The sequence below is a fragment of the Notamacropus eugenii genome, chromosome 4 (genome assembly GCF_028372415.1).
Source record: "Notamacropus eugenii isolate mMacEug1 chromosome 4, mMacEug1.pri_v2, whole genome shotgun sequence".
Lineage (NCBI taxonomy): Eukaryota > Metazoa > Chordata > Mammalia > Diprotodontia > Macropodidae > Notamacropus > Notamacropus eugenii.
The window spans coordinates 141,560,733-141,588,062 of NC_092875.1; the positions used below are offsets into that span (position 1 = coordinate 141,560,733).

The window sequence follows — 27,330 nt, forward strand, 5'->3', positions numbered from 1 at the left end:
CTTTGATGGCAAAGAATGTATCATTTATACTTTGTCTCTCTCAACTCCTGCTATGCCCCACACACCCTGCTTATATGGCTCCTTCAAAGAGAGTTCGATAAATGTCTTTTGAACGGATACAGGTATTTTACATATGGTGATGGTATTCCCACACAGTCTCATATGAGGAATTCTATGTTCCTTTGTCTCTCCACTCTTCCCCTTCTGGTTTTCCCCCGTAAAAGTAATATCCCTTACTTTAGATTTACAAAGTTTCTTCCAGCTCTGAAATTCTTTTTCCTATATTTTTCATGCTTTATTTGTGGTCACTCTTAGAATAATACTGAATGGCATTGATATGAATCCACATAATAACCATTATGTTGAAATATATTTCAATTATAAATACTGATTGTGCCATTGTGACTGGCTTTTTATTCATGAAACAAAGTTCAAAATTCTGTCTAGCATTAGTGGTTAGAAAATGGTGGGACAAAAAATTGAACTTGATTTTTAAGTTCCAAAAAATTATCATATGATGTTATAATAAAGCATTTTGACCTTATCATTTTCTTCTTCCTTTGCTGATGGAGGACTCACATTCAAAGTAACTTATTGTGGTTTCTCATACCATATTTTGCCCTTTTAGTTGCTTGACCATATCTATGCAGTTAGATAGACAAACTTTAGCACTTCTTTTGGAAAGATGTGGCAAATGGATGATGAATTGGGCTCAGAGTTGAACAGGTGAGAAGGCTGGATGGCTTTTAAAGAATTGCACGGTTCTTTTAGTGACTTCAAAGCTTATCTCTAAAACAGTACCCCTTCTTTTCCTCTCCTCTCCTCTTTTAAACACATCAGTAATATTTTAGTGATATGGCTATAAGTTTTAAAATGATTTGATCTCCAATGATTTGAATCTTAGAATCACCACATGGAGAGGTACATGATGTGCACAAGTAATCTGTAAAAGGGTACAAATGAGGAGCTTTCTAGGAGAAGTGATATAAAGGGATGTAATCAGACAAATGTGTGACTGAGATTGAGGTGGGTTAGTCACGTAGTTGAGAGCAAGACTTAACCGATGATGCTTTTTATGCTCCACTGGTGTCTCCACAATGTCAAGTCAGTATAACGAAGGGCCTAAGACAATGAGTAGAATCCCAGTCGTGAGCTTATGGGAGGATATGGATGAAAGTTATATATGAGAAGGAGCCATGAATGGAGTATGGTCTGCATCCTTGGAGGCAACAACTACATGTATGAGATCAACAGTCTTAGAAGCTAGTTCTTTGTAGGACAGAGCATGCCACCCTCTCTTAATCTGAAATGGTTCGTTTTACCTGCTGTTGTCAAGCATTTATAAAATATTTACTATGTACCTGGCACTGTACATACAAAGAAAGGCAAAAGACAGTCCCTGTTCTTAAGAAACTCATAGTCTAATGGGAGTGATAAGATGAAAACAACCATCTGTATACTATATACAGGATCAAATGGAGGTAATCATTAAAATTCTGTAAGAGGAATGTATTGAAACAATTACCCAAGGTCATTGAGAGTTTTTTAAAAGTGGTTATTAAGATGGTAAGAGTAGCTAGGTGGCACAGTGCATAGAGTGCCAGACTGGAGGTGAGAAGAACTGAGTTGAAATTTGGCTTCAGATACTTACAGCTGTGTGACCCTGGGCAAGTCACTTAACCCTGTTTGCCTAAAATTCCTCATCTGTAAAATGAGCTAGAGGAAGAAATGGCAAACCCTTCTAGTATCTTTGCCAAGAAAACCCCGAATGGGATCATGAAGAGCCATACATGACTGAAACAATTGAACAGCACTTAAGATGGTGATCAGACCTGGGACTAAAGATACTAATTTTTCTTAAGTACAGTTTGAAATTTTGAAGCCTAACCTTCAAAGAAGACAAAGTTGGAAGTCTTCTGTATATAATCTTTGTTACTAATTATAGTGTAACTATGATCATGTCTGTCAGAATTGCTGTCAGTCAGACTTGAACATTTCTAGTCTGGCTTCATTAAGTTACACCATTATGTGTTATGATAAGGTAGAACTGAATCTAGAATTAATGTTAACTTTGCTATGCTTTGTGCATTATTGTTGATTCGTTGCAAAGAATGTCTTCTGATTTAAAAATTTTAATCCTTGTGGAGTCAAGGTGCCCCATCTTGTCACAAAGGCCCTATCCCTTTTTCCTCCACATTCTCTGCCTCCTCCCAAGACTCCTAATTTCAAAATGGTACATCTTATTTTTTGTTTTTGTTTTGCAGCTAGCTACGTATCAAATCCCATTTGCAAAGGTTGTTTGTCTTGTTCAAAGGATAATGGATGCAGCAGGTGCCAACAGAAGTTATTCTTCTTTCTTCGAAGAGAAGGGATGAGGCAATATGGAGAGTGCTTACATTCATGCCCATCAGGGTATTATGGACATAGAGCACCAGACATGAACAGATGTGCAAGTAAGCATTTAAATTCTTTTCTTGTTTTTTTAAACTATGTAATGTGAGTAGTAATTGTCATAAGTTAGTATGTCATTCTATCAATATTTTAATTTACCATCTATAACAAAAAGCAATATCTGTGTACTTTTACCATTGTAGAATGAGAGGTTTATCATGCTCATGGTAAATGAATGAAATAAATGTAGTAAACCAAAAATTGATTTAGCATAGGTGGGAGACAGTTTGAGCTTTAAGAAGAGGAAAGAGTGTTAATTCAGTCAATCACCAAACATGCTAAGCATTTACTTTATTTTAGGCATTTTGTTAGGTGCTGGAGATTTAAAGACAAAAGCATTAACCCTTACCCCCTAAGAGTTTACATTCTAATTGAGGAGACAACATGTGCTCTACATATATGGGGGCATTCAAAACATGCAAAGCAAATAACAAATAACCTTGAAGAGGAAGGTACCAATATGTGCTATGTACAAGAAAGGCTTCATGCAGAAGACAACATTTGAGCTAAATCTTACAAGAAGCCAGGGATTCTAGGAGGTATAAATGAGGAAGATGTGTATTCCAGATATGGAACAGCCAGTACAAAACCATGAAGGCTGAACAGTGGTGTGTTGATTGTGAGCAACATATGTTGGACCTAGTGTTGGTGAATTGTATATCATCTAGAGGTGTAAGAATGTGTAAGAAGGCTTAAACCTAGAATGAGACCAAGTTGTGAAGAATTTTAAATACCATTGTAATTTAGGTTTGATCGTAGAGGTAATAGGGAGCTGTTAGAATTTATGGAGTGAGGGGAAGGGAGTAACATGGTCAAACTTTTGCTTTAAGAAAATCACTTTGTCAGCTATGTGAGGGATGAATTTTAGAAGGGAGAGACTTAAGGCATGGGAACAAATGAGGAGGCTGTTGCAGTAGTCCAGATAAGAGGTGAGGAGGGCTTGAGTTAGTGGAAGGAGAAAAGGAATAATATTGAGGAATGATTATAATTCAAAGGTTGTATGGGCATGGTAGCATAATTAACTTATTCTTTAGAAAAATCAGTGCCTTTAAATTTCTAGGGAATTAAGTTGATCCTACCTGTGTGGCTGGGGGAAAGTCACCTAACCTCCATGAGTCTAATCTTTCTCATCTATAAATTGAGTCAGTTGGACTAGATTAACTCTGAGGATCCTTTCCAGCTCTGGGTTGATGATCCTATGAATAGCTGGAGGGATCCAGTACCCCTAAGGGGAATGTCCAGAATTGGTTTAATTTCTGTAGATCTTGTTGCTGTAAAGTATATACTTCAGAACATGGTTAATTTGAAGTAATCAGCTCAGCGGGTCTGAATAGAAAGCCCTCTTGTGGGGACTAAACTCATTCTGGGAGATTCTAACTTGACAAAGAGACTTTCCTCCTAATCCCTGCCTGCCTGTCAGTCTTACTAGTGCACAGTAGTGAAAACAGCACCCTGGTCAGGACACTAGGAATCAAATCCTGGCTCTATCACATGGTAGTTGCGATTTTAGACGATTTTCTTAACCCTGTCTGGAGCTCAGGTTCCTCCTCTGTAAAATGATCTCTAAGATCCGTTCCCACTTGGAAGCTGATTCTATCATGGTAGAAGATACAATGGGTCCCTATTCAGATGACCCAGCTGTGATGAGGTTGGTAAATGCCACCAAAGTGGGCTATATGAGTAGGACACTCTTCAGGAAAACCTTATCATGTGCAAGATTTCACATGTACTTCTTAAAATGAAGACTATTTGGAGCAGTTATTTACTGAAGGAAGGAAAGAAAGAAAGAAGTAAAAAGGAAGGAGGATGATGATTCTGCGAACCAGCCTTATAAAGTAGATGCACAAATATTAACTAGTTTGCTTTGCTGCAGTTATGGTTGTAGTAAATCAGTGAAATCAAGGGTTTTTTTTTCTATTGATCTGTGGTTAAACTTGCTTGCCTTGAGCAAACAGAAGAATGGTTAGTAGCATTGACTGTTTTAAACCAATGTATAAAATGACAGCTATTTGCTAATGGTCTTAAGGTTCTTTGAATTGGCAGAGCTCTTTACAAATATGTATTGATTCTTGATCACAGATCACCTGTCTATATTGAATAGACATTCTGATTTCAAATCAGAAGTTGGAGTGGTCAGAAGATAACAATAATGGCTAATGTGTGCATAGCACTTTAAGGTTTACAAAGTGCTTTGCATAGATTGTCCTAATTTGTTATCTGTATTTTAAGTCATAGCCTCTATTTATAAAACTCACCGTCTCTATGAAATTGGTTAACACCAGCTTCCAGCAGCCCCGGTGAGAAAGTTCAAATTTGCCTACGTATCTGCAGTCAGCAGGTAGAGCAGACTTAGAATTAGTGGAGACTTAGGTCTAGTTCCTACTCGGCGTACTTCCTAGGTACATGACATTAGGTAAATCATTGAAGTTTTCTGAGCCTCAGTTTTCTTGTAAAAAAAAAAAAAAAGAGTAATAGTATCTATTTAGGATTGTTATGAAGATCAAATAATATGTAAAGTATTTTGTAAACCTTAAAGTGCTATGTGTGCTGTAGCACAGAAAATAGGAATATCAAATTGAGAAAGAATTCCCTTGAAGGAAGAGGTGGATGGATGAAGACCAACTAACAAGTCTTATAACACATGTGTCACAAGTCACTCAAATTCTCTGACACTTCAATCTCAAGCAGAAAATGAGGAGTTTGGATCATATGACTTGTAAGTTCATTTCCAACTTTAAATCTATGGTCCTATGATCTTTCTATTTACACTTTAGTTTTTAAAGGTAACAGTTGAAACTGTTGATCAGAGGCATCACTGTGTGGAGTGTTGACTTAGCTTGGTTTCTTGGTGTGAAATACAAGCTTGTTGAAATTCAAATATGCTTATAAATCCTCTGCCTTCTACTGGAATTTATTAAACATCTGAGTGTGTTTATTTATGGTCATGAATGGCCCAAACTCTTAGCTACCCCTGCCATGAACATTAGTTGGCAATTGAACTTTAGCCATCACATGCAAACACAGACACAAACACACACACCCTTTCTAAAATTGTAAGGAGTTTTAAAAATTAGCTCTTTTGGAGTCACTTATGCATTTTTTTAGTCATCAAAATGATTTCAAGCCCTTCTGTAGAAAGAGTAGGCCTAAACAAGGGAAATAGCACTGATTGCTGGGGATTTCTAATCACAGCTTTGATATCAAAAATGAGTTATGTGAGTTAGCTTATTCTTAGTGTTTATTTGTGACATATGCTTCAGGTCTATGGATTTAGAACTGGAAAGAGACCTTAGTGTCTATTAATTTAGTACAACTCAATCCATGTTGCACATGAGGAACATGAAGTCCTGTATAGGTCAAGTGATTCACACAGTGTCACAGAATGTGTGTGTTCGGCCTTTGTTGCCGAAGAAGACCACACCATCAGAGAAATAATGACATGACTTGCGCTTGACTTTGCTTTTTGAGTGAGGGAGGGCTGTGCAGGTCACCAGCCTCACTTCTCCTCCAGAACCATCTGAATCCAGTGACCTGACATTCATCAGAATGACTTGAGGTGACCCAGGATGAGGCAGTTGGGCTTAAGTGACTTGCCCAAGGTCACACAGCTAGTGAGTGTCAAGTGTCTGAGGTGAGATTTGAACTCAGGTCCTCCTGACTCCTGCTCTGGTGCTCTATCCACTGTACCACCTAGCTGCCCATGTCACAGAGTAATGAAGAAGCAGAGCCAGGACTTGGACCTGGGTCTTCTGAATTAAAAAAACTACGTTTCTTTCCACTCTATCCCTGATATCTGTTATACATTCATTTTTGTAAAATCTCTTAAATCTAAAATATACGGAAATATTTCTATTTGTGGTATGGGGTCTTTTGACAAAACTTTTGGAATGTGTTGATTTGTAAGCATAATTCCCTGGTGGCCTATGATATTTTGATTGGTGGTTCAGAGACTTGGGTTTGATCCCCAGCTATGTCACCAATATTTAACCTTGGGCAAAATAACCTCTCTTGGTTCCTATTTCCTTATCTGTAAAACTTAGAGTTTTCAGCTTCCAAAATGATTTTCATCACTCCCAAATCCAAACTGTACTTTGGGGTACGTAATGTATCACTATCTCTTGGTACAAACAGCATGGCATGGGTGGAACTTCAGAATTTCTAATCAGAGTAATTCTATTCCAGCCCACCCAGTTTAATCATAATAATCCCACTTAAATGGCAAAAAAAAGAAAAAACTTCTCTAAAATGGCTCAACTTAAAATGACGCTAACAAAGAAAGCATCTTAGGATGTTTCATATCTTGATGTTTTAAGGTCTTTAAAAACATAAAAACAAAGCAAACAAAAGCAAAAACAATTCATCCTGAACCTTAAATTAGAATCAAAGGCCCTTCTTGGTAGCTTGTTCTGTCTCCAGTCTTTCTCAACACTGAAGGGTCCCAGGGTCAAGAATAGATCATGGGTATACTGTAGTTGGTTGTGTAATCTTGAGTAAATTGCTTAAACTCTGCAAGCCTCAATTTCATCTATAAAAAAAATGAAAGGAGTGAGCTAGATGCTCTTGTCCCCCCCTCCCCCCCATTTCTACTTCCAGATAATCCTGGATTCTCTGAACTTCTCACGGTCTCAACCACTCATAGTCAATTTACCTCATTAGGCTGTTTGAGTTAATTGAAGCAAGGAACTTAGCATGGTTTTCCAGCATTCCGTCAATTAGCAAGATCCATGGGGGAACTCTGTCCCCCTTCTATATCTTACCCATATGCTACTGTCTACATTTAACGTCTCTGTTTCCTTTCCTAACACTCATTCCTCAACCTTTTGCAATCTGACTTTGTAATTCAATTGAAACTGTTCTCTCCACAGTTACTAATGATCTCTAATTGCCAAATCTAATGGTCTTTTCCCAATCCTCATCACTCTTTATTTCTTTGTAACATTTGAAACTGTTGACAGCTCTCTCCTTCTGGATATTCTCTGGTCTCTGAGAGTCCATGACAAGTCCTCCTCCTACCTGTCTGACTACTCTTTCTCATTTCCTATTGCTGGATATTTACTTTCGTCAAACTTGTTAACTGTGACTGTACCCCAAGGCTTGGTCCTGACCCCTTTTCTCCTTTTGGTCTCTACTCTCTCACTTGGTGATCTTATTAGCTTCCATGGTTTCAATTATTATTTGCAGCTGATATCCAGATCTAGAGGTCCATCTTTGTCTTTTTGCTGAACTTGACTCCCACATCACAAACTGTCTATTGTGTATTTTGAGATGGATTTTCCTTGGACATTGCAAAATAACTTAGGTCAAAAACAGAACTCCTTTGTCTTCCCCTCCAACTCTGCCCCTGTTACTGTGGAGGGCAACATCATCTCATCCCACCCCCAATCACCCAGGCTTCTCTCACTTAGTGTCATCTTCTCCTCATCACCCTTATTTACTTCATAGATCCAAGCAGTTGCCAAATCTTTACCTTTCTGTCTTTATATTACCTTGTGTCTTTGTCCTCTTCTCTCTTTTTGCATAGCCACCATCCTGTTCAGGGTCTTACCATCTAATATTGAAATTGGTCTTTTCCTGGTTGGTCTCCCTAAGTTCTCTTTCTTATTCCAATCCAGCTTCCTCATGGCTTCCAATGTCATTTTCTTAAAGTGCAGGTCTGATTATGTTTCAGACTTTATCTCATACCTCTAATCCCAGTTCACAAAAGTAAATATCTCCCTATCAGCTCTAGGATATAATGTGAATTTTATGTGGCATTCAAAGCTCATTGCACCATGATACCTTCCTATCCTTCCAGGTGTCTGACATACTCCCTTCCACCTCCCTTGTTTGTAGCTTTGCTCTGACTGTCCCCCATGCTTGTTCTCCTTTCCCATGATATCTCTGCTTCTTAAAATTCCTGGCTTCCTTCAAAACTGAACTCCAACACTTTCTCCTACAAGAGGATTTTCCTAGTCCCTCCACCATAGCTTCTCTGTATGGATCTTATAGAGCAGTGGTGTCAAACTCAAATAGATATGGGACCCACTGAACTACATAAGGATCCAGATGGGCTGCTTATCAACTTAGAAAACCATATATAGTTCTTTCTTTTAATTAATACATCACCCATTAAGATCAGTTACATTTTAATCTGGTTCAGGCTACCCTAAGGAGTGTTGTGGGAGTCTGACACCTCTGGAGTACTGTATATATGTGCACACATAAGCACATACACATGTACACATATACACATACATTGAGTGTATGTATATATGTATATATACACATATGTACACAAATGCACATATACACACATACATATATGTGCATATACATATGCATACACACACATATATATTTCTCTCTCCCATTGGAAAGTAAATTTCATGAGAACCAGAAGTACTTTTGCTTTTTTCTTTGTATTCTTGATGCTTTGCACAGTACCTGGCATATAAGTGCTACTTAGTTGTTAACTTCTTATACTAACCTAAAAAAATACAGAACATATTGCTAATGAGGAACCTAGTGAAGATATTATACCCTGGTCTCAATGGGATAAATGTGTTCTGGGTTGCTATTCAGGATTCTGGGCAGTTGTTTCTGGCAGCCTCCAGCTGTGATGGCAAAGGAAGGCAAACCTTAGTTTGTCATGGGGATGGGTGTGGGTTTCCTGAATTCTGATGATGAGTGAGACAGCTTGTGTACAGGACTATCCTGTGGCTATTAAATTATTAGTTTCTTCATGGTAGCTTTATATGAGAAGAAAATCATTGTCTTTCCCTCTCACACTCCCCTCTTTTGAACTTCCTTTTGGGTATGGGGGAAAGGACCATCTTTGCAAGTCATCTAGACTTGCAAACTTGGTGTCTTCGTCAGCTCTCTGATCACACTCCTATCATAGACCCAACGTGTTGCCAAAAAGTTTCTTTTCTCCCTCCACATCTCTCATGCAAATCCTCTTCTCTCTACTCACAGCTGCCACTCTGTTGCAGACCCTCATTATCTCACATCCATACAAATACAGTAGTTTTCTGGCTGGTCTCTCAGTCTCAACTCTCTCCCCAACTTCAGTTCATCCCTTCACAGAACTGCCAAAGTGATCTGAAACCGCAGATCTGACCATGTCATTCTTTAGCTCAGCACACTCCAGTAGGATCCCTGTCACCTCCTGGATCAAATATAAATTCCTCTATTTGTCTTTAAGGCCCTTTGCTACCTTTGTGATCTCCTTATACTTTACTGCCCTACATGTACGCTACAGTCCAGTGATACTGGCACTCTTGCTATTTGGTACATACAACACTCAATTTCCTGACTCCATACTTTTTCCACTGTCTCCCATTCCTGAAGCGTTCTTCCTTCTCACCTGTGCTTTGTGTCTTCTTTCAAGCCTTGGTTCACATCCTACCTTACATAAGAGTCCTTTCTGGGTTTCCTCTAGTGTTTTCCTTCTGAGGTTGCTTCCCATTTATACTGTGTGTATCTTGTAGGCACATAATTAATTATGCTGCTTCTCACTAGAATGTGAGCTCCTTTAGGGTCAGGACTGGGTTTTTCAAGTGACCGAACATTTATTAAACATCTCTTCTGTGCCAGATGCTGTGGTGAGTACTGGGGATGCAATCAATCTTTGCCCTCAAGGAACTCACAGTCTAAGGAGGAGACAGCTGCAAACAGTTGTGTACAAACAAGATATATTGTTGTCCTGGTTTGTATCTCCAGAGCTTAGCACAGGTCTTGACATGTAGTGAGTACTTAATGTTTATTGACTCACTGGCTACTCTTAATGTCCTTCGTCAATACGTCCCCTTTGCTCTTTTAGTTATTGGTTCTTAACAAGCTTGAGGGGGATAACAGTACTTTAAATATTGTGTTTTAGGAAGATGTAAACAATTAACATGCTAAATGAAAAGAGTGAGCCTTATTGGAATAATAAAAAGCCTTTTTACCATTGATTGGAGGAGGGATACTGCACTTGATACTAAAACTGAGCAGAAGAATATTGCTGCCCAATATAGAAAAAATATTTTGGCAGAATTTTCTTATTTGAGCTTAATTATTTTTGCTGTATTTGGAGTCATCAAAGCCAGGTGGGACTTAGTGGACATCACTGTGCCCAAGTCCTTTGGGCATTTTTATAATAGGGAAATGTGATTATTTGTGTCAAAGGCTCATTGGAGCTTTCCGTACTAACAACAAGGATATGATTTGAACTTTGGGCAGTGCTATTGTGTAGGAAATGGCACACCTAAATATAACAGTTTCCCAGGCTTAAAAAAAGTGACATGCCTCATAGCTCGTATTTCTAGTCAATGAATCCTAAGTCAGTGATCTTTTTAGAGATATGAATATAGACAAATTACTCACATTTAAAAATAACTTAGTTAAGCTTTAGTTGGGAAAGTGGTTATGGTATAATTAGAGTCAGATCGCAAGGATCAAGTCCCAGCTTACTAATTGTATAAACTTAGACAAGTCACAGTGTATCCGAAGTAATTTCTTTTCCTGAAAAATAGAAAAAAGAAAGTTGCCCTATTTAGCAAGAAAAATTCTTAGGAAAGTGCTTTGTAAATTGTAAAACACTGTGTAAATGCCTTCTTGTGTTATTGATCTTAAAGTAACATTCATTTAGATGAAATGTGGACGTATTACTAAGGAACAAACTCCGACAAATATCACATCCCCTGTGACTCCAACAAATGAACTGGATAAGATGTATGAGTTGTACATTATGAATTAGAATGAGCTATATTGGGAGATCATCAAGCCAAGTCTGAATGAGCAGTTATTGAGTGTGAGGTTTCCTCCAAGCGAGAAATTCTGTGGTTCTGTGAAGTAACGGCTTAGATGTCATTTTGGAAAAATTTGTTCATCTCTTGATAATAAATTATTGGGTACCAACTCTTTTCACTGGAAAAGTAGTATGGCCTTGGATTCAGGAAGATTCTGAGTTCAGATCTTGCCTGTGACACTTTTTATTAAACCATAAATCAGTCTTTTAATATCTCATTGCCCAAAGTAACTCTTTAAGATAGCTGATGTGGTTTTGATCTCAGTTGAAGGGGGATGAGGAAGTTTCTTTATCAGTCAACTCACAGGTCTAGACCAAAATGACAATACCAAATCTTTTCTACATATTGTGGGTATGTAGGTGTCAGGGTGCGAGTGGGGAAGACAATAGAAGTATATGGTACCTTTATTTTCAGGGAGCTTACATTCACCTTGGGAAGACAAGCACTCCTGAAAGAATTATTGGACAAATGGCATAAGGTGGAAAAGTGTTTTATATTGAATTGTACCACAAAGATATTGGAGAATAGAAAAATATGTAGCATCTCATAATTCATCTAGTTGCTGCTTAAAAATCCTGAATGAAGGAAAGCTTACCACCTCTTAAGACAGCTCATTCAGTATTGGATAGCTTTAATCAGTAGGTTTTTTCTGACACCAATCCTGAATTTTTCATATTTTGTCTAGTCTAAGGTCTCATTGTTGTTTTTCTTTCAGTGTAACACTGGTGATTCAATTTGGCAATTCACTTATATCCCTATATCTTCTTCAAATTAATGCTAGTCTGGCCACATCTTTCCCATTTTATATTTGTGTGATTGATTAAAAAAAACAACCAGCCAAACAACTATAGGTCTGATGTTGTAGGAAATTATATTTATCTCTACTCAAATTCATTTAATTAGATTCTACCCATGGTTGAAACCTTTTAAGATCCTAATCCTGTCATCCAACATGTTATCCCTCCCAACTTCAGGTCATTCATCAATATGATAAAGATGCTATCAAATCTTACTGCTGACCTTATTACCTGTGTACCCTTGGGCAAATCACTTACCTACCTCCCTTTCTCCTGAATCAAAATCACAGAATTTGAGAGATGAAAGGAACCTTAGTGGCTATCTAATCTAAATTGTACATGAAGGGAGCTCCCATGATAACTTGCCCAGTAAGTGGTTCCTTGAGGAAAAGAGACCAATTGGAAGATTACTTTGAGTCCTAGTAAGAAGTGATGAGGGTTTGAATTAGGGTGATGGCTATGTGAAAGATGAGATGTATGTGAGAAATGTTGAGAAGAAAAAGATTGAAAATTTTGGCACTGGATTGGATATTTGGAGTGAGAGAAAGCAGTTGAGGATGGTGAAGAGGTTGTAATCCTAGGTGTTTGGAAGGATGATGGCACCCTCACATTAAAGAGAAGCTAACAAGAGGGGTCAGCCAGGGAGAAAATGAAGAGTTCTACTTTGGATATGTTAAGTTAGAGATTTCTACCCATATGATTGCTCATATCTTTAAAGTCTTCTTTGCTAGATCTTCATTCAATAACACGTACTCACCAGGGTGAAGGAACTTGAGTCTGTATCATGAAGATTGGTTAAAAGAACTGAATATGTTTGGTATGGTGAAGATGACGTAAAGGAGGTACACATAATCTATCTTTTGAGGTGTTTGAAAGCATAAGAGGAGGGACTAGCTTTTTTCTGTTTGTTCACAGAGAACAAAATTTGGAGTAATGGGTGGGCATTGAAAAGATGAAAAAGTAGGCTTCATGTCAGACTGATAATTGAATTTGTAGGAGCTGAGATTACAAAGTGGAGACTATAGAGAAAGAAGAGAGGGTCTAAGACAGAGTCTTGGGAGTAGACCCACAGTTAGTAGCCATGATACAGTTGAAGATTCAACAAAGGAGACCAAGTAGTATCAGACATGAAAAAGGATAATGACAAAGAAAACAGTGTCATGAAAATGCAGAGATGAAAAGATTTGGGAGAAGGTGCTCAGACGTTTCAGTGAGATGAAGGAGATTTAGAAAAGACTATTAGACTTAACAATTAATAATATTATTCCTAATAGCTAACATTTTATCTTATTTGATGGTCACAACAACCCTGGGAAGTAAGTGCTATATTATCCCCACTTTTAAAGATAAGGAAACTAAAGTAGACAGCAATTAAATGACTTTTCATGTCACATAGCCAGGAAGTATGTGAGGCAGGATTTGAATTCAGTTCCAGAGCTCTGTTCACTTTACCACTGCTAGTTTTAGAGAGGATGGTCATACTTGGGTGATGAGCTTGGAAGCCAGATTGAAGAGGGTTTTCCAAGTAAGAGAAATGGAGGAACTTAATGTAAATAACTTTTCGAGGGGGTTTCAGATTTAACATCTAACCTGCTTCACTAGTTCTGATGCCTCCAAATCAATTATACAGTATCCTTCTCTGCCTTATATAGCTCACGACCTCTCTTCTACCACTCATTTTATTACAGCCATTTTTCACAGAAGCCACATAGAGAAGTTCTCAGTTGTCAAATGATGAAATTGGTCTGGGTGGTCTCTAAGCTTGCTTTCTTCTCCAAATCAGTGATTCTTTGTTTACCAGTATAGGTCCTTAGGGTGTACCACTGTCAACCTCCTTTTGTTTGACTTAGAGTCCAGGTTTTCTGCTAAACGTTTAACCACCAGCTCTGGGGAGGTGGGGGTGAGGAATGATCTGAAGCATACACTGTTAAGTTTAATCGCCATGATGCACATTTTCTCCATCACTCTCTTCAGTCTGGACAATCAACAAAACAACAACTCAAGCCCTGATTGGTGGCATCTGCCAGTTCCCAAGGGGTAAATACACTGAAAATACAAACAACCTGTTCCCACAAATCCGTACTTAATCCCAACTAGCTCTAGAACAACGCTGCTTTAAGTTCGTTAAAGGCTATTCCTATGGGCCAGGCATTGAACCAGATCTGAATTCATCTAAGGGCTGTGTCCCTTTAGGGTCATAGATTTGGAGCTGGAAAGGAACTTAGAGGCCATTTAGTCCAACTCCATATTTCGCAGAGGAAGCTGAGGCCTAGGGAGGTGAAGTGACTTGCTTGTTAACCCCTTGAAGTGACAAAGCGAAGATTAGAACCTAGGACTTCTAACTCTAGATCTGGTCTATAGCTTTCTGTCCTGTTCAAAATGGATGTTTTGAGGGAATTTTAAAAAAATGCCTTAGTGTCTGCCATCCCTTATCTACCAGTATGATAGCTATGTTATTATCATTATTATTTTTAGAAGGGGAGGGGAGTAAAAGGCAGAACCAAGGTGATAAGAAACAGCGAAGTAAGGCAGCCTCTCCCAAAAAACAATTAGCACCAACAGTAACTCCTTTAAACAAATCTAGAAAATGCGTCGTATCAAATCCTGTTGAGGAAATCCAGAAAAAGTCATAGTGAGTCATTTGTCCAGCCCAGTTTGGCATGGAGAGACAGGTTTACGAGCCTGACTTGTAAACAAGGACAGGTGGTCACTGCATGTAGAGTAGTACTACAGTAGCCAGGGAGAGTCTATGCACTAGGATATGAAGAGAGACCAGACCCATACAAGGGCATTTTGATGCAGATAGGTGCCAACTGGCAGCTCTGACACCCACTACCCAGTCCTGGGTCACAGATCCAGAACCTGCACAAAGGGGAGAGAGACACTGAATGGTGTTTTTAAAAAGGAGGAAATTCAGAAGCCAGCTGCAGAGCAGACCCCAAGTCAGAACAGAGTCTCACTTCTAGCATCTAGCTCAGCTCGCAGAGAAATAACCAAGACAGGAACCTCAGACCAAATAACCTACAATTCCATCACTCTGAGCTAGTATAGCTTCCCAGATGGCTGAGAGGGACAGAGTCTAGCAGGAGGAGTCTGTTGCTCAAACCTAAACCCAAGTCAGGAACTTTCAGAGTTCAGATCAGGAGAGCAACAATCAGCCTTTCAATGGTTGGCTCACCCCACTTTGAGAATGCTGAAAGCTTTCAAGTCCCCAGCTTGTCCCTTGGATCCTGGAATAACACTGCACTTGATATGCCAAGAAAACAGTGAAAGGATCATTCTGGACTTTCCCTCAAGAAGTGTGATGGAACCTAATCCTAATATCATGTTTGAAATCAGAAACCAGACTGGAAAAATGGGTAAACAAAATAAGAATGAGTTATTATGACAGCAGGGGCTCTCGAGATGCAAACACAGAAAAAAGTATGACTCTACCTACAAGCCATGCCTCAGAGAAAAAACACAACTTGGGCACAAACTCGTAGGATTCTTGGAAGTAATAAGGAAAGTTTGAAAAAGAACTTTAAAATGTTTTTATAAGTGAAATAGCACTTGAGAGGGAAAATAGAAAAGAAGTGGGAGCTATGGAAGAAATAAGTGGAAAGGAAATTAGCATGGCATGAGAGATACAAAATCCTGCCCAAAAAACAAATCCCCTAAAAATTAAAAAGCACAAAACAGAGGCCATGAGGCAACAAGAAATATTAAAACAAAGTCAAAATGAGACTGAAAAATAGAAAATAGAAAATATCGCGTAGCAAAAAAAAAAAACCAACAAAAAACCATTTAACTGGAAAACAGGGGAGAACAAAATTAAGAAATCATTGGACTATCTGACTACCATGACCAAAAAAAGAGGATGGCCTAACCATCCTATTTCAAAAATCATAATAGAAAAATTTGCAGATTTACTAGAATCGGAAAGTACAGTGGAAATAGAAAGAATCTATCAGTCATCTCCTGAAAGAAACCCCAAGACAACATATTCCAGTAGTATCATAGACAAGTCCAGAACTTCCAACTCAAAAAAAAAAATTATAAGCAACCAGATTGAAAGAGCCACATTCAGGATCACTCATTTAGCAGGTTTTATTATAAAGGAACAACGAACTTGAAATATAATATTCCAGAAGAAAGGTGTAGGATATTGGCTTGTAGAGAAAAATAAATTAGCAAAACTGAATATAATGCTACAGGAGGAAAATGATTTTTAATGAAATAGAGGACCTCCAAGCATATCTGATATTAAAACCAGAGCTGGAGAGAAACTTAGAAGTCCAAACACAGGTGTAAAGAGAAACAGAGGGCAAACATGAATGAACAATAATTAAGGATGAAACAAGGATAGACTGCTTATGTTCAAATATGGGCAGATTATACATGTGTATCTTCTGAACATTATCATCATTTGAGTTTATAGAAAGAGTCCAGTTCCAGCCTAGGAATGGTTTTGTTATGTCTTGATGATCTTAAGAAAAGAATGGAGAGGGAAGAGGAAGCCACTGGATAGGGATGAAGGGAAGGGAGAGAAAGGCTGGAGGAAATTCTCATGTAATCGGGGGTACACAAGTAGACAACTATACAAAAAGCAGGAGGGAGGATGCGTGGTTAACATTTGAACCTCACTCAATAGGGAAATAGAAAGGGAAGAGGAGGAGTGGAATTGGAGGAGGGTAGATTAAGGAAAGGATTAGTTCTAGGCAAAACAAACTCTAGTTAAGGATGCACAAAAATATCATTCTTTTTGAGGAAACAAAAAACCAGACATTTGAGAGGGTGCTACAATAGGAAAATAACTTTTCATATCTTTTTTTTTCTGTGAAAAGAAAGATGAACTTTGTTTACCAACTTGGTTTAAAAATGGATTAAGATCTAGGATACCATAATTGGTCTTCCAGTGGAAGTTATTATCAGGAATATTGGAGAGGTTTGAATGTTTTTTCCCCTTTGATCTTGAAAATATTATCAATATGAAACAAGCACACTAATAAGTAATACCTCTACATAGCATTAAAAGAGTCAGCTTATTTGCATTTTTTAAACAATTGGAGTAATCATTCAAACTTTTAAGAGCATTATATTACTGATTAGTTAAAGAAAGCCTCATCTTTTAATTTTTGTTTTCCTTGACCAAAATATCATCCATATCAGTTAGGGATCTGTGCTTGTTGGTATGAAAAATGCAGATTGCACCTCTTCCCTAATTTAGCCCTAAGTTCTCTGAGATTCAGAGTGGATAGGTGACTTGCCCACTCTCCCTAAACTAGAAAGTGTTAAGGATCTCATTTGAAGCAAGGTCTTCCTGATTCCCCCTAACCCACAACACTATACCACATTGCTAAGTGTTTAGCCACCAGCTCTAATCTCCAGGATTCTGAATTCATGATTTTCACAAATTCGGTATTTCCCAGATTTTGGCTGTAATTTGAGTCCCTTCTAGCTTCCCTGACATCCATGTGTTCTAAAGGCAGATATCCCCTTGTATTACTCCTTTCCTTCCTTCCTTCCTTCCTTCCTTCCTTCCTTCCTTCCTTCCTTCCTCCCTCCCTTCCTTCCTTCCTTCCTTCCTTCCTTCCTTCCTTCCTTCCTCCCTCCCTCCCTCCCTCCCTCCCTCCCTTCCTTCCTTCCTTCCTTCCTTCCTCCCTCCCTCCTTCCCTCCTTCCCTCCCTCTTTCCCTCCCTCCCTCTCTGTCTCTCTCTGTCTCTATCTCTGTCTTTCTCTCTCTCTGTCTCTCTGTCTCCATCTCTTTCTGTCTCTCTCTCTGTCTCTCTCAGTCTCTCTCTGTCTCTCCCTGTCTCTCTGTCTCTCTCTCTCTCTGTCTCTCTCTCTCTCTCTCTGTCTCACATTAGGAATTGACGTTGGCCTTATACAAGGCAAGTATTCCCTGGCTGTGGTGGTATTTGACTTTAAAGCAATTGTATGATTTTTGTCTGTTTCCTTTTTCCCTCCCCTCCCCCATCTTATTACCTGGGAATTAGAGTGTTAAGGGAATTGGAGCTATTTTGAAGGTGAAAGAAGGAAGGTATTCCATAGCTAAATGTTACAGCCCACAATCCCACATACTTATTGATTTCTTGCCAGAAGATTTGTTTGGCCACAATGTTGCATTGTAGTCTCGTGCCTTGCAAAATGTTGCTTTTCTGGATTTAAACAATTTCTCCTTTGTTTTGTGCTGCAAGTTCACTTGGAACTTAAGCCAGGTCTGTGAGATGACCCAGAGTAAATATGCAACAGAGAACCAATATTGTTTCCCCCATATATCCTATCCCTTCTTCCCCTACTGCCCCCCTTTTGTTATCTTCACCATCCTTGGAAGTGATGATATATTTGTAAAATGCATAGCACAGATCATTGCACACATCGGTGTTTAAAGTATTTTTTCCTCTTACCAAGAGGTTGATAGTATTGTGATATGGTTGGTTATGATGCTCTGGAGTTATTCCTTCCCTCTTTAAATACAAAAAAGAAAAAAAAAGAACAGACAAATTCAGATAGGAGATACATTGTGGGAAGGCATTTTGAAATCTGAAGTAGAATACGCATTTCACAAAGTCACAGAATTTGAGAGTTAGAAAAAATTTCCTTAGTTTTGTAATCTAATGTATAAATGGAAGGACTCCCCACTATAAGACACCCAAGAAGTGGCATAAGATGGAGGACAGTGAGAATGAATATAGAAGGGGAACCTGTCACCATTCTGCTTTTGGATAGCTACAGTGGTGGAGAAGTTTTTCCTGACATTAAGCCTGAATTGACCCCTTTGCACCATCCACCTGACATTGTTCATGGAGTCAAATAGAACACTTCCACATGACACCCTTAATGATAAGTATTATGTATCCTGAGTGTTTTCTTCTCTGGGCTACACATGCCCAACTGATTTCCATGTCATGAACCCTTTTATTCCTTTGGCTGCCCTCCCCTAAAGACTTTATAGTTGATTTGTCATTCTTAAACCATGACAGCTAGAACTTGACACAGTACTCCAAATGAGGCCTGGGAATGTCAGATTACTGTGGGGCTATCACTTCTCTAATTGTATAAGCCATGCCTCCCTAAATACAACCCAAGACAGCATTACTTTTTTGGGGTGGGGAGGGGGTTGGGGGAACTGACTGATTTATTGCATTGCTGATTTATGTTGAGCTACAGCCCACTAAACCAGCAGATCTTTTTCAGAACAACCATTTGTCTAACTTTTACTTGTGAAGTTGATTCTTTGTGTTAAGACTTGAAATCTATCCTTCTTGAATTATATGTTAGTTTCAGTCTAGTGCTGTCAAGATGATTTTGTATTCTGACTCTGTTATCTGCAAAGTTAGTTATTCCTTCCAGTTTTGGATCATCAACAAATTTGATGATCAGACTATTTTTGTACCCATTTAAATCATTGATAGATTCTCAAGGATCTAGGTTTCCTAGCATGGATTCCAAATGATCCTCCACTGGAGACCTCCTAATATTAACCATTACTTTGAGTCCATCCATCCATCCAATTCCGAATCCCTCTACTTGTATCATCATCTACTGCACATCCCTCCATAACTTCAGCAAGAAGAGTGTCAGATACTTTATCAAAAAAACTTTGTTAAAATACAGTTAAACTATGCCCCCAGCATTCTGCTAATTTAGTAAACCTGTTGAATAGAGAAATAAAGTTATTCTGTCATGATTGAGCTGTTCTTGATGAAATCATATTGACTTTTGGAAATTATCTCTTTCCTTTCTCGATGTTCATCAACAATCTCTTGAATGATTCATTTTAGAATTTTCTCAGGAATTGAATGGAAACTATAATATAAAGTTTCTCTTCCCTTCTCTTTTTTGGAAAATTTAAGGAAAAAAATTGTCTTTTTCCAATCTTGTGATACTGGTTCCATTTTCCTTTCCTTTGGAGTCAGCTGTATGGCTCCCGTGGATAGAACATTGGACTTGGAGTCAGGAAAAACTGAGTTCTGATGAGGCCTCAGACATTTCTAGCTTCTGACCCTGGGCAAGTCACTACCTGCCTCAGTTTCTTCAACTGTAAAGTGGGAGAATAATGGTCCCTACATTCAGGGTTATTGTAAAGATAAAATGAGATGCTTGTCAAGCCCTTTGCACAGTGCCTGACGTGTAGTAGGTACTTAATAAACACTTGTTTCCCTCCCCGATTTTCAAATGTTCTGACTCACAGTGACTCTGCAATAAGTACAGCTATTTTATCTCCCAGATACTTGGGATGTAGCTCCTCTGTGCCAGGCAACTTGAGTTCATCAAGGTCAGCTAGGTGTTCACTTACTACTCCTTATGTATGTTGAGCCTCAGTAACCTCTTAGTCATTTTTGGTCTCTCACTTCCAGTATAAATATCAAACAAATGGAAGTAAAATCAAAGTTTGGCAGCTCTGCTTTGCTCAGTTGTTAGTTATCCTCATCACATCCATCACCCACAAAGGGCCTATCTTTGCTTGGATTCTCCTTTTCTTCCCCCCCTTAACATACCTTTAACAGTTCTCCCCTCCTTACTGACTTGAGTTCCCTTCACACACAATCCAACTCACTCTAACCTCTAGTGCTCTCAAAAGCATTTTTATAAGGTCATGCAACACTCATATTCATCTTCAGTCACCTTGCTTTTCCTTATCCTCTGCCTTTCTGGGTTGTTGTTTTAAATTAATTTGCCTTTCGCTCTCTCCCCCATCTAGTAGAATAATTAAATTTTCTTAACAATGGGAAAAAAATCTCTGAGTTCAAAACATGAACATTAGAGCAAAGCAAATTCTGACATTGACCATTTCTGAAAACTGTACATATCTTTTGAAATCTTGGTCAGTGAATTCCCTGTGCATTCACAGCAATGTCTTCAGAAAAATCCCATTTTTCTTTCTTATTGGAATTGTTTCCATTTGGGTTTTCAAATTTTGTTGCTGAGTGTTTTTCATACTAAATAGAAAAATGTCCTTTGAAGCATTTTGGTTCATAGAGTCCCACCTATTTTTCCTCTGAAGCCTTTTAAATTTGCTTTCCCCAAATCTAGGTTGCATGTCAGTCTGTGTCCCCATTTCCTCTCCTATATCATAATTTTTAGGATGGAGTTGCCACTGAATGGATGATTCCCATCGTTTTTATTCAAGCAACAAATCTACCTACCTCAGTTTCCCAATTTCATGAAATGAAGAAAACAGTAGCAACTCTAGTATTTTTGAGGGATTAGAATGAGATATCTTAAATGAACTTTGCAAACATTATAGCATTATGTATATATGCTACCTACCTTCTAGCCTTTAAATTATGGGATGACTTTTTATAAGGCAACTTACCTAGGTCTCAGTTTCCTCATCTGTAAAGGTTGAATTAAATGATCTCTGGGTTCTCATATGGATATAAATGTCTATTAAAATATTGTATCGTTTCACCAGGCTGAAAACTTAGATCATCTTAGTCAACAAAGCAAGGGGACCAATTTCAAAGGCCTCTTCACAACTTCTTTCTCGCCTGTATGTCCCATCTCATGGTTGATTGGGGCAGCTAGGTGGTGCAGTGGATAGAGTACCAGTGCAGGAGTCAGGAGGACCTGAGTTCAAATCTTACCTCAGACACTTGACACTCACTCACTGTGTGACCTTGTGTCACTTAACCCCAATTGCCTCATCCTGGGTCATCTCCAGTCATCCTGATGAATATCTGGTCACTGGATTCAGAAGGCTCTGGAGGAGAAGTGAGGCTGGTGACCTGCACAGCCCTCCCTCACTCAAAACAAAGTCAAGTGCAAGTCATGTCATCATTTCTCTGATGACATGGTCATCCTCTCATTATTATTAATAACATTATTATTATTATACTTACTTCATGGGATTTAGATTCAGACTAGCATTTCCCCTGTTTATTCCTCCACTTTTTAAGAATGAAGTTCTCACAAAGGCAAGTCAAGTAATTATTAATTACCCTTTTTTGGCAGATAGAGTACTCCAGCAGATGTGTGGAAAGTTGAGATCTTCCACTCCTTCTTTATTACATCTCTGTCTCAGGCTTGTTGTCTGTCAGACTCCTCGTCCATTTCTTCTTTCTATGCAGGTGGTCTCTAGTGTACTTCAATTTAAAAATACTGTCTGTTTCTTTCTATATCATGCTTATTCTCTCTGGTTGCTATATTTTCTTCTTTGTTCAAAAACATTTTAAAAATAATTTTTGTCCTAGATATAATATTTTAGTCTGATTATAGCTCATGATCCTGCTGTCACCATTATAGATCAAGAGTGGTTAGTATAATCTTCAGCCTCTAGGACTGTACTTATAACAAGAAGGGACATCTAGCTTCATTGCTTGTGAAAAGGCTCTTGAGTGTGTATTGTTTGAATCTGAGAGGCATAAAGCCAGTGTTCTCTGTGTATGTTTGACTGTTGGTTGTGGAGCTCATGCTATTCTATGAGCCTTAATGTCTCTTCAGATTATTTTGTGTGGGTGGGCAGGATAGAAATATTTAAACATCACAGTAAAGCTACTAGGAAAGACATTACAAGTCTGAGTCTGGCAAACCAGTTAACTACTGCAAGAAAAGGGCAAGCGATTTGAGAGCTTGGAGTAGTTTGCTTCTAATTCTCTTTTTTCAAGAACAAAGGAAATTAAAAGAGTACAAAAATGAGCTCTGGAGAGACGTAAAAGTATATGAACTATAGGGACTTGTACTGCTTACTGGAGAGTTTTATGAAATGATTATTTTTGTGCAGTAGGGCTTTGATTTTTCTCTCTGCCTCTGATTGGCTTTTCAGGTTCTGTCTTTTTTTCACTCAGGATACATAGATTAACTTTGAGTTTACCTGCAAACTGAGTAGTCCATATTTTAGGTAACATCCCTTGGTGTGTGGTTTGTTCAGTTTTTTTCAGTCATGTTCAACCCTTCATGACACCATTTAGGGTTTTCTTGGCAAATGTACTGGACTAGTTTGCCATGTCCTTCTTCAGTGAATTCATTTTGTCAGGCATTCAGAGTTTAAGTGACTTGCCTGGATTACATAGCTAGGAAGTATCTGAAGCTGAATTTGACCTTGTGTCTACCTGACTCCAGGCCCAGTGCTCTATCCACCAAGCGACCAGCTGCTTCATCCTTTGACATGGATGAGGTTATCTAGTATTAGCCTTCCCTTTATCTCCTTTTTAAATAGCTGGTTTGATCTTTAGAACAATACTGGTACCTACAGAGAGCATAGCAAAATTATGACTTTTCCGTTGTAATGTAGTGGAGAGGGCACTGGGTTTGGAGAATAAGGGTTGGGTTCAAATTGTGCCTCTGATACCTATTAGTTATATGACGGGCAAAAATTAACCTCTCTGGGCCTCAGTTTCCTCATTTGTAGAATGAGGAAGTAGCACTGGATGGATCTCTGAGTTCTTGTCCAACTCTACATCTGTGATCAACGTTCCAAATGACTAGTAAGACAAGTGTAACCCAAGTCTCCTGACTCCAAGTCCAAATAATTCAGGAAGTCAGGAAACATTCGTTGGATACTTGATCTTGAGAGACTCATTACCTCTTATAGGCTTCTTGTGAGAATAATTTGCCCTTTTCTGTGAAGCTTTACATATTTTTTACCTCTTATTTGACTTTTCTATTACAATCAATTCAATCATAATCTGTTATACTTGAACCTAAATATATTAAATACAAAGGATTTTTATTATGTTCCTGCTATATACACTTGGATCTGTGTTTATTTTCTACTTTATTCCATGTCACACTCCCCAAATATACTTTTTTTTACTTGACCTTAAGAAATTCATGTCATTTCTTGAACCTTTCCATGGCTGATTAAGACTGTCTTGCCTTAAAACTCATGTCCTGTGAGATGACCTACATCTTCTTCCTAAATAGGGTTATTTCCAGACTTAGAGCTCAGGCTTCCTTCTGTCTTCAGCTAAAAATAAGAAATAGTTTGCCCTGGGCCCAAGATGGCCATGGAAGGTCATTCAGTTGATCTGGCTTTTTGCCCCTTGCTATTCTCCTAAGGTTGGGCCACCATAACAGCCAGGATATTTCCTGGCCTATTTTTTAAATGACATGTGCTTCCAGATTTAGCTTCTATTGATGTGGGAGTAGTTAAAAGTGCAGAATGGTGATGAAGCTTTTTTTAAGCTTCTTAGGATTATTTATAAACCATTGTGAGTTTTTGAGAAGAATTATAAACAAATGTTAAAAGTTATTGTTAAATGCCTGAAAACAGCTAAACAATTTTTAAAAATCTTCATCCTTCAAAGTGACACAGTTACATGATTTCAGTGTGAGAGGTCTTTAAAGGTGCCTCTAGGTTTAAAGGAAAATGACTCTCTTGAGTTATCCTGTTAACATATTTGAGTTTTGTTATGCTAGGGAATGAGAATCCTTTGACCTTTGTCTAAAGGCTAAGTGGCGAAATACTACTCTAGTAATGTCAGCTACAGACTGATTCCCTCCCACGCTTGGTGACTCTTGCATTCAGAACATATTTTCTGAAGGTAGTCAGTTTGGAGAGTGGAAAAGAATTCTTAGATTTGAAGTCAGAGGACCTAGGTTAACATGCTGGCTATTTGTATGACCTTGAACAAGTCAATTAGCCTCCTCATCTCAGATTCTTCTTCTTAATGATGGTGCAAGACTAAATAGCCTCTAATATTCCTTCTAATTCTAAGATAGAACCCTAAGTTTAAATATAAAGTATACTTCAAGAACATTGGTTAATCAACTGAATACATCCCAAATAGCATACGAGTGAATGGTAGGTCATTTAGGAAATTTCAGGTGTATTTTTTCTCCTTTTCTAATCACATTCTTAATTAGCCATAATATGTATGGTGCTATACTTTTCATTAATATGGGTGCTTCCTCCACATATCACAATTTGGTCAGGCATTTCCATTTTTTCTAACTCTGTGTTCTCCTATAAATTCATTACAAGAATCTGTTCAGTGCACTGGGGATCTTTTTCTAGGTCAATTGACATTGTATAACTGTCAAAGGAGCAAGCAGCCTTGCCATTGCTTAACCTCTACTCTTGCTTTAACACAGTCCCATCTCTTTCTGAGCAGACATTTATCTAGCCACTTTTTCTCTTTTTTAGCATGTCTTCTACTAACATCTATCATGTGTGTTTCTCCATTGCCTGCTGGGTTACTTGTGACTTTAGTTCTTTGAAAATTAGACTAATTCTTACTTAATAGCCATATAAAATCACTGAACAACTCTTAGTGTTAATAATGTGGGTCTCTTTTCCCTCCAGGAGGGGGTATCTTGGAGTCATTGGAAGTACTGCACAATTTCCTGAAGGCTATCCAGCCCACTGTTGTCCTCCTTTTAATTTGGGGTCAGTTTCATTTCCTATCTGCAGTATTTGATTAAGATAGGTGAACTGATGCACAATTTTCTTTATTGCCCATTAGACGACTTAGCATATTGTCTGGATAATGAGAATTCTTACCCATTTGGTTGTTTTTTTTATTTTATTTTTTTCCATTGGGAGTGGGCCAAATTTTCATTTGAGCAATGTCAATCTCAGGCTGTACTGAAGTACATTGAAACCATTTTTAAATTTGGCCTGTACCTGTGATTTTAGCTTTGTAGGGGAATTCCCGTTGTGGAAATTCCTTTCTCAGATTGGCAGCTATTTGTAACTGACAATCTTGGAGAGTCATCTGGGGAAATGAGAGATTTGAATGACTTCTTCACAGTTACACAGTTACCAATAGAATATAGATTCCTCCAGGTAAGGGACTGCTTCATTTTTATCTTTGAGTTCCCCCCAGAGGCTAGCTAGCGCAGCCCTTTCTCTCTTTTTTCAAAATAACCAGGTCTGTGAATTTTGTCAGTGTAGGGAGATCCCAGTGAAGGATTTCCAATAAAACATATCAGCCCCTTCTCTACATCTTAAACTCTTAGAAGATTGCTTGGGATAAGTGAAAAGTTAAGTGAATTCCCTAGTGCCACATAGCCAATACATGCCAAAGGCAGGACTTAAACATAGTTTTTCCAGATTGTAAAACCAGCTCTCTCTAGGATGCTAACCCTGCCTCTCCCTGCTTTGCACATAATAGACATTAAATTAAATGTCTTTAGAGATAAGTTGTGTTACATGTGTCAAAGATAGTACTTGAGTTCTGAGCTTCCACACTCAAAGGTGGCCTTCTTTGTTTATAGAACCAAGCCAAATCATACCACTCTTTATTGAACAAAACTCTACATCCCTTGTTGCTCTTAAATATATTATGTTGACACTATTATTACTGATATTTTAAAAAATTAAGTGAAAGTAATTATTTAGATAGATAGTGCATATATTAGTCTGATAATCTAGATGAGGGTGCTGAGGCCCAGGTGACAATAAGTAGTAGAATTGGGACTAGGATTTCAGTCTTCTGACCCTGTGTACTATGATTTTTGGATAAAATGAGTTACATAGAAGAGAAAAATATAGTATAATATAGCCCAAGAAAAGACCATTAGATTTTTTGAGGAATGTGAAATCAACTGGAAAGAGAGGAGGAAATCAATGGCTAAGAAGGATGGTTAAGTTAGGTGGCATGGTAGATAGCAATGAGTCCTGAAGTCAGGAAGACCTGAGTCAAGTCTGGCCTCAGATGCCTAGTAGTTGTATAACCTTGGGCAAGACATTTAACCTCTGTCTGCCTCAGTTTCCTTAACTGCAAAATGGGGGCAATAGTAGTACCTACCTCTCAGGATTATTGTGAGGGTCAATAAGATGATATTTGCAAAGCACTTAACACAGTGCCTGTGACATAGTAGGGACTTAATAGTAATTCCTTCCCTATGAGTTTTACTTCCTATGTCCTGGGTTTGTTGAAAAGACTCAAGGCTGAGAGAGAGAGAACACTGGAAAGAGGGAAATGGGTAGAAAAGTCTGCTTTTCTTCTGGTACATCATCTATTCTAAGTGCCTTAAATAATAAGGACCACATTCTTGGACTGTCAATCGCTATAAATTGATAACTGCCAGCACTGATTTATGTCATGATCAGTGTGTTCAAAATAAACTTCATCTTCCTAAATCTGTCTCACCTGACTTCCTTGTTTCTAGTTACCCAACTGTCCTAGACATCTTTCAGCTTATTAACTGTCAAGAGTTATGGGTTTTCCTTGCATAGCTTCATGAATGTCTTTTCTTTTTCTCCACTCACAATACAATCACCACAATTCAGATCCCTAGCTGCCTTTGACTAGAATATTGTAATCATCTCTTGCCTCCCTATTGGTCTCTTCACCAGTGTCTCTTCCTTTTCCATTCCATCTCATATGCAGCTGTCAATTAATATTTCTTAAGTGTAGGTCTGTCTCAACCCCTGATCT

General features: G+C 38.3%; 1 protein-coding gene across 1 annotated transcript in view; it reads left to right on the plus strand.

Annotated features, from left to right (window-relative positions):
• The window catches only part of RSPO2 (R-spondin 2), a 255,248-nt gene that overhangs the window by 132,522 nt on the left and 95,396 nt on the right, over positions 1-27,330 (plus strand). The window contains exon 3 of the mRNA XM_072603281.1: positions 2,265-2,453. Coding sequence (XP_072459382.1) covers positions 2,265-2,453 — 189 coding nt within the window. The remainder of the gene's footprint in view (positions 1-2,264; positions 2,454-27,330) is intronic.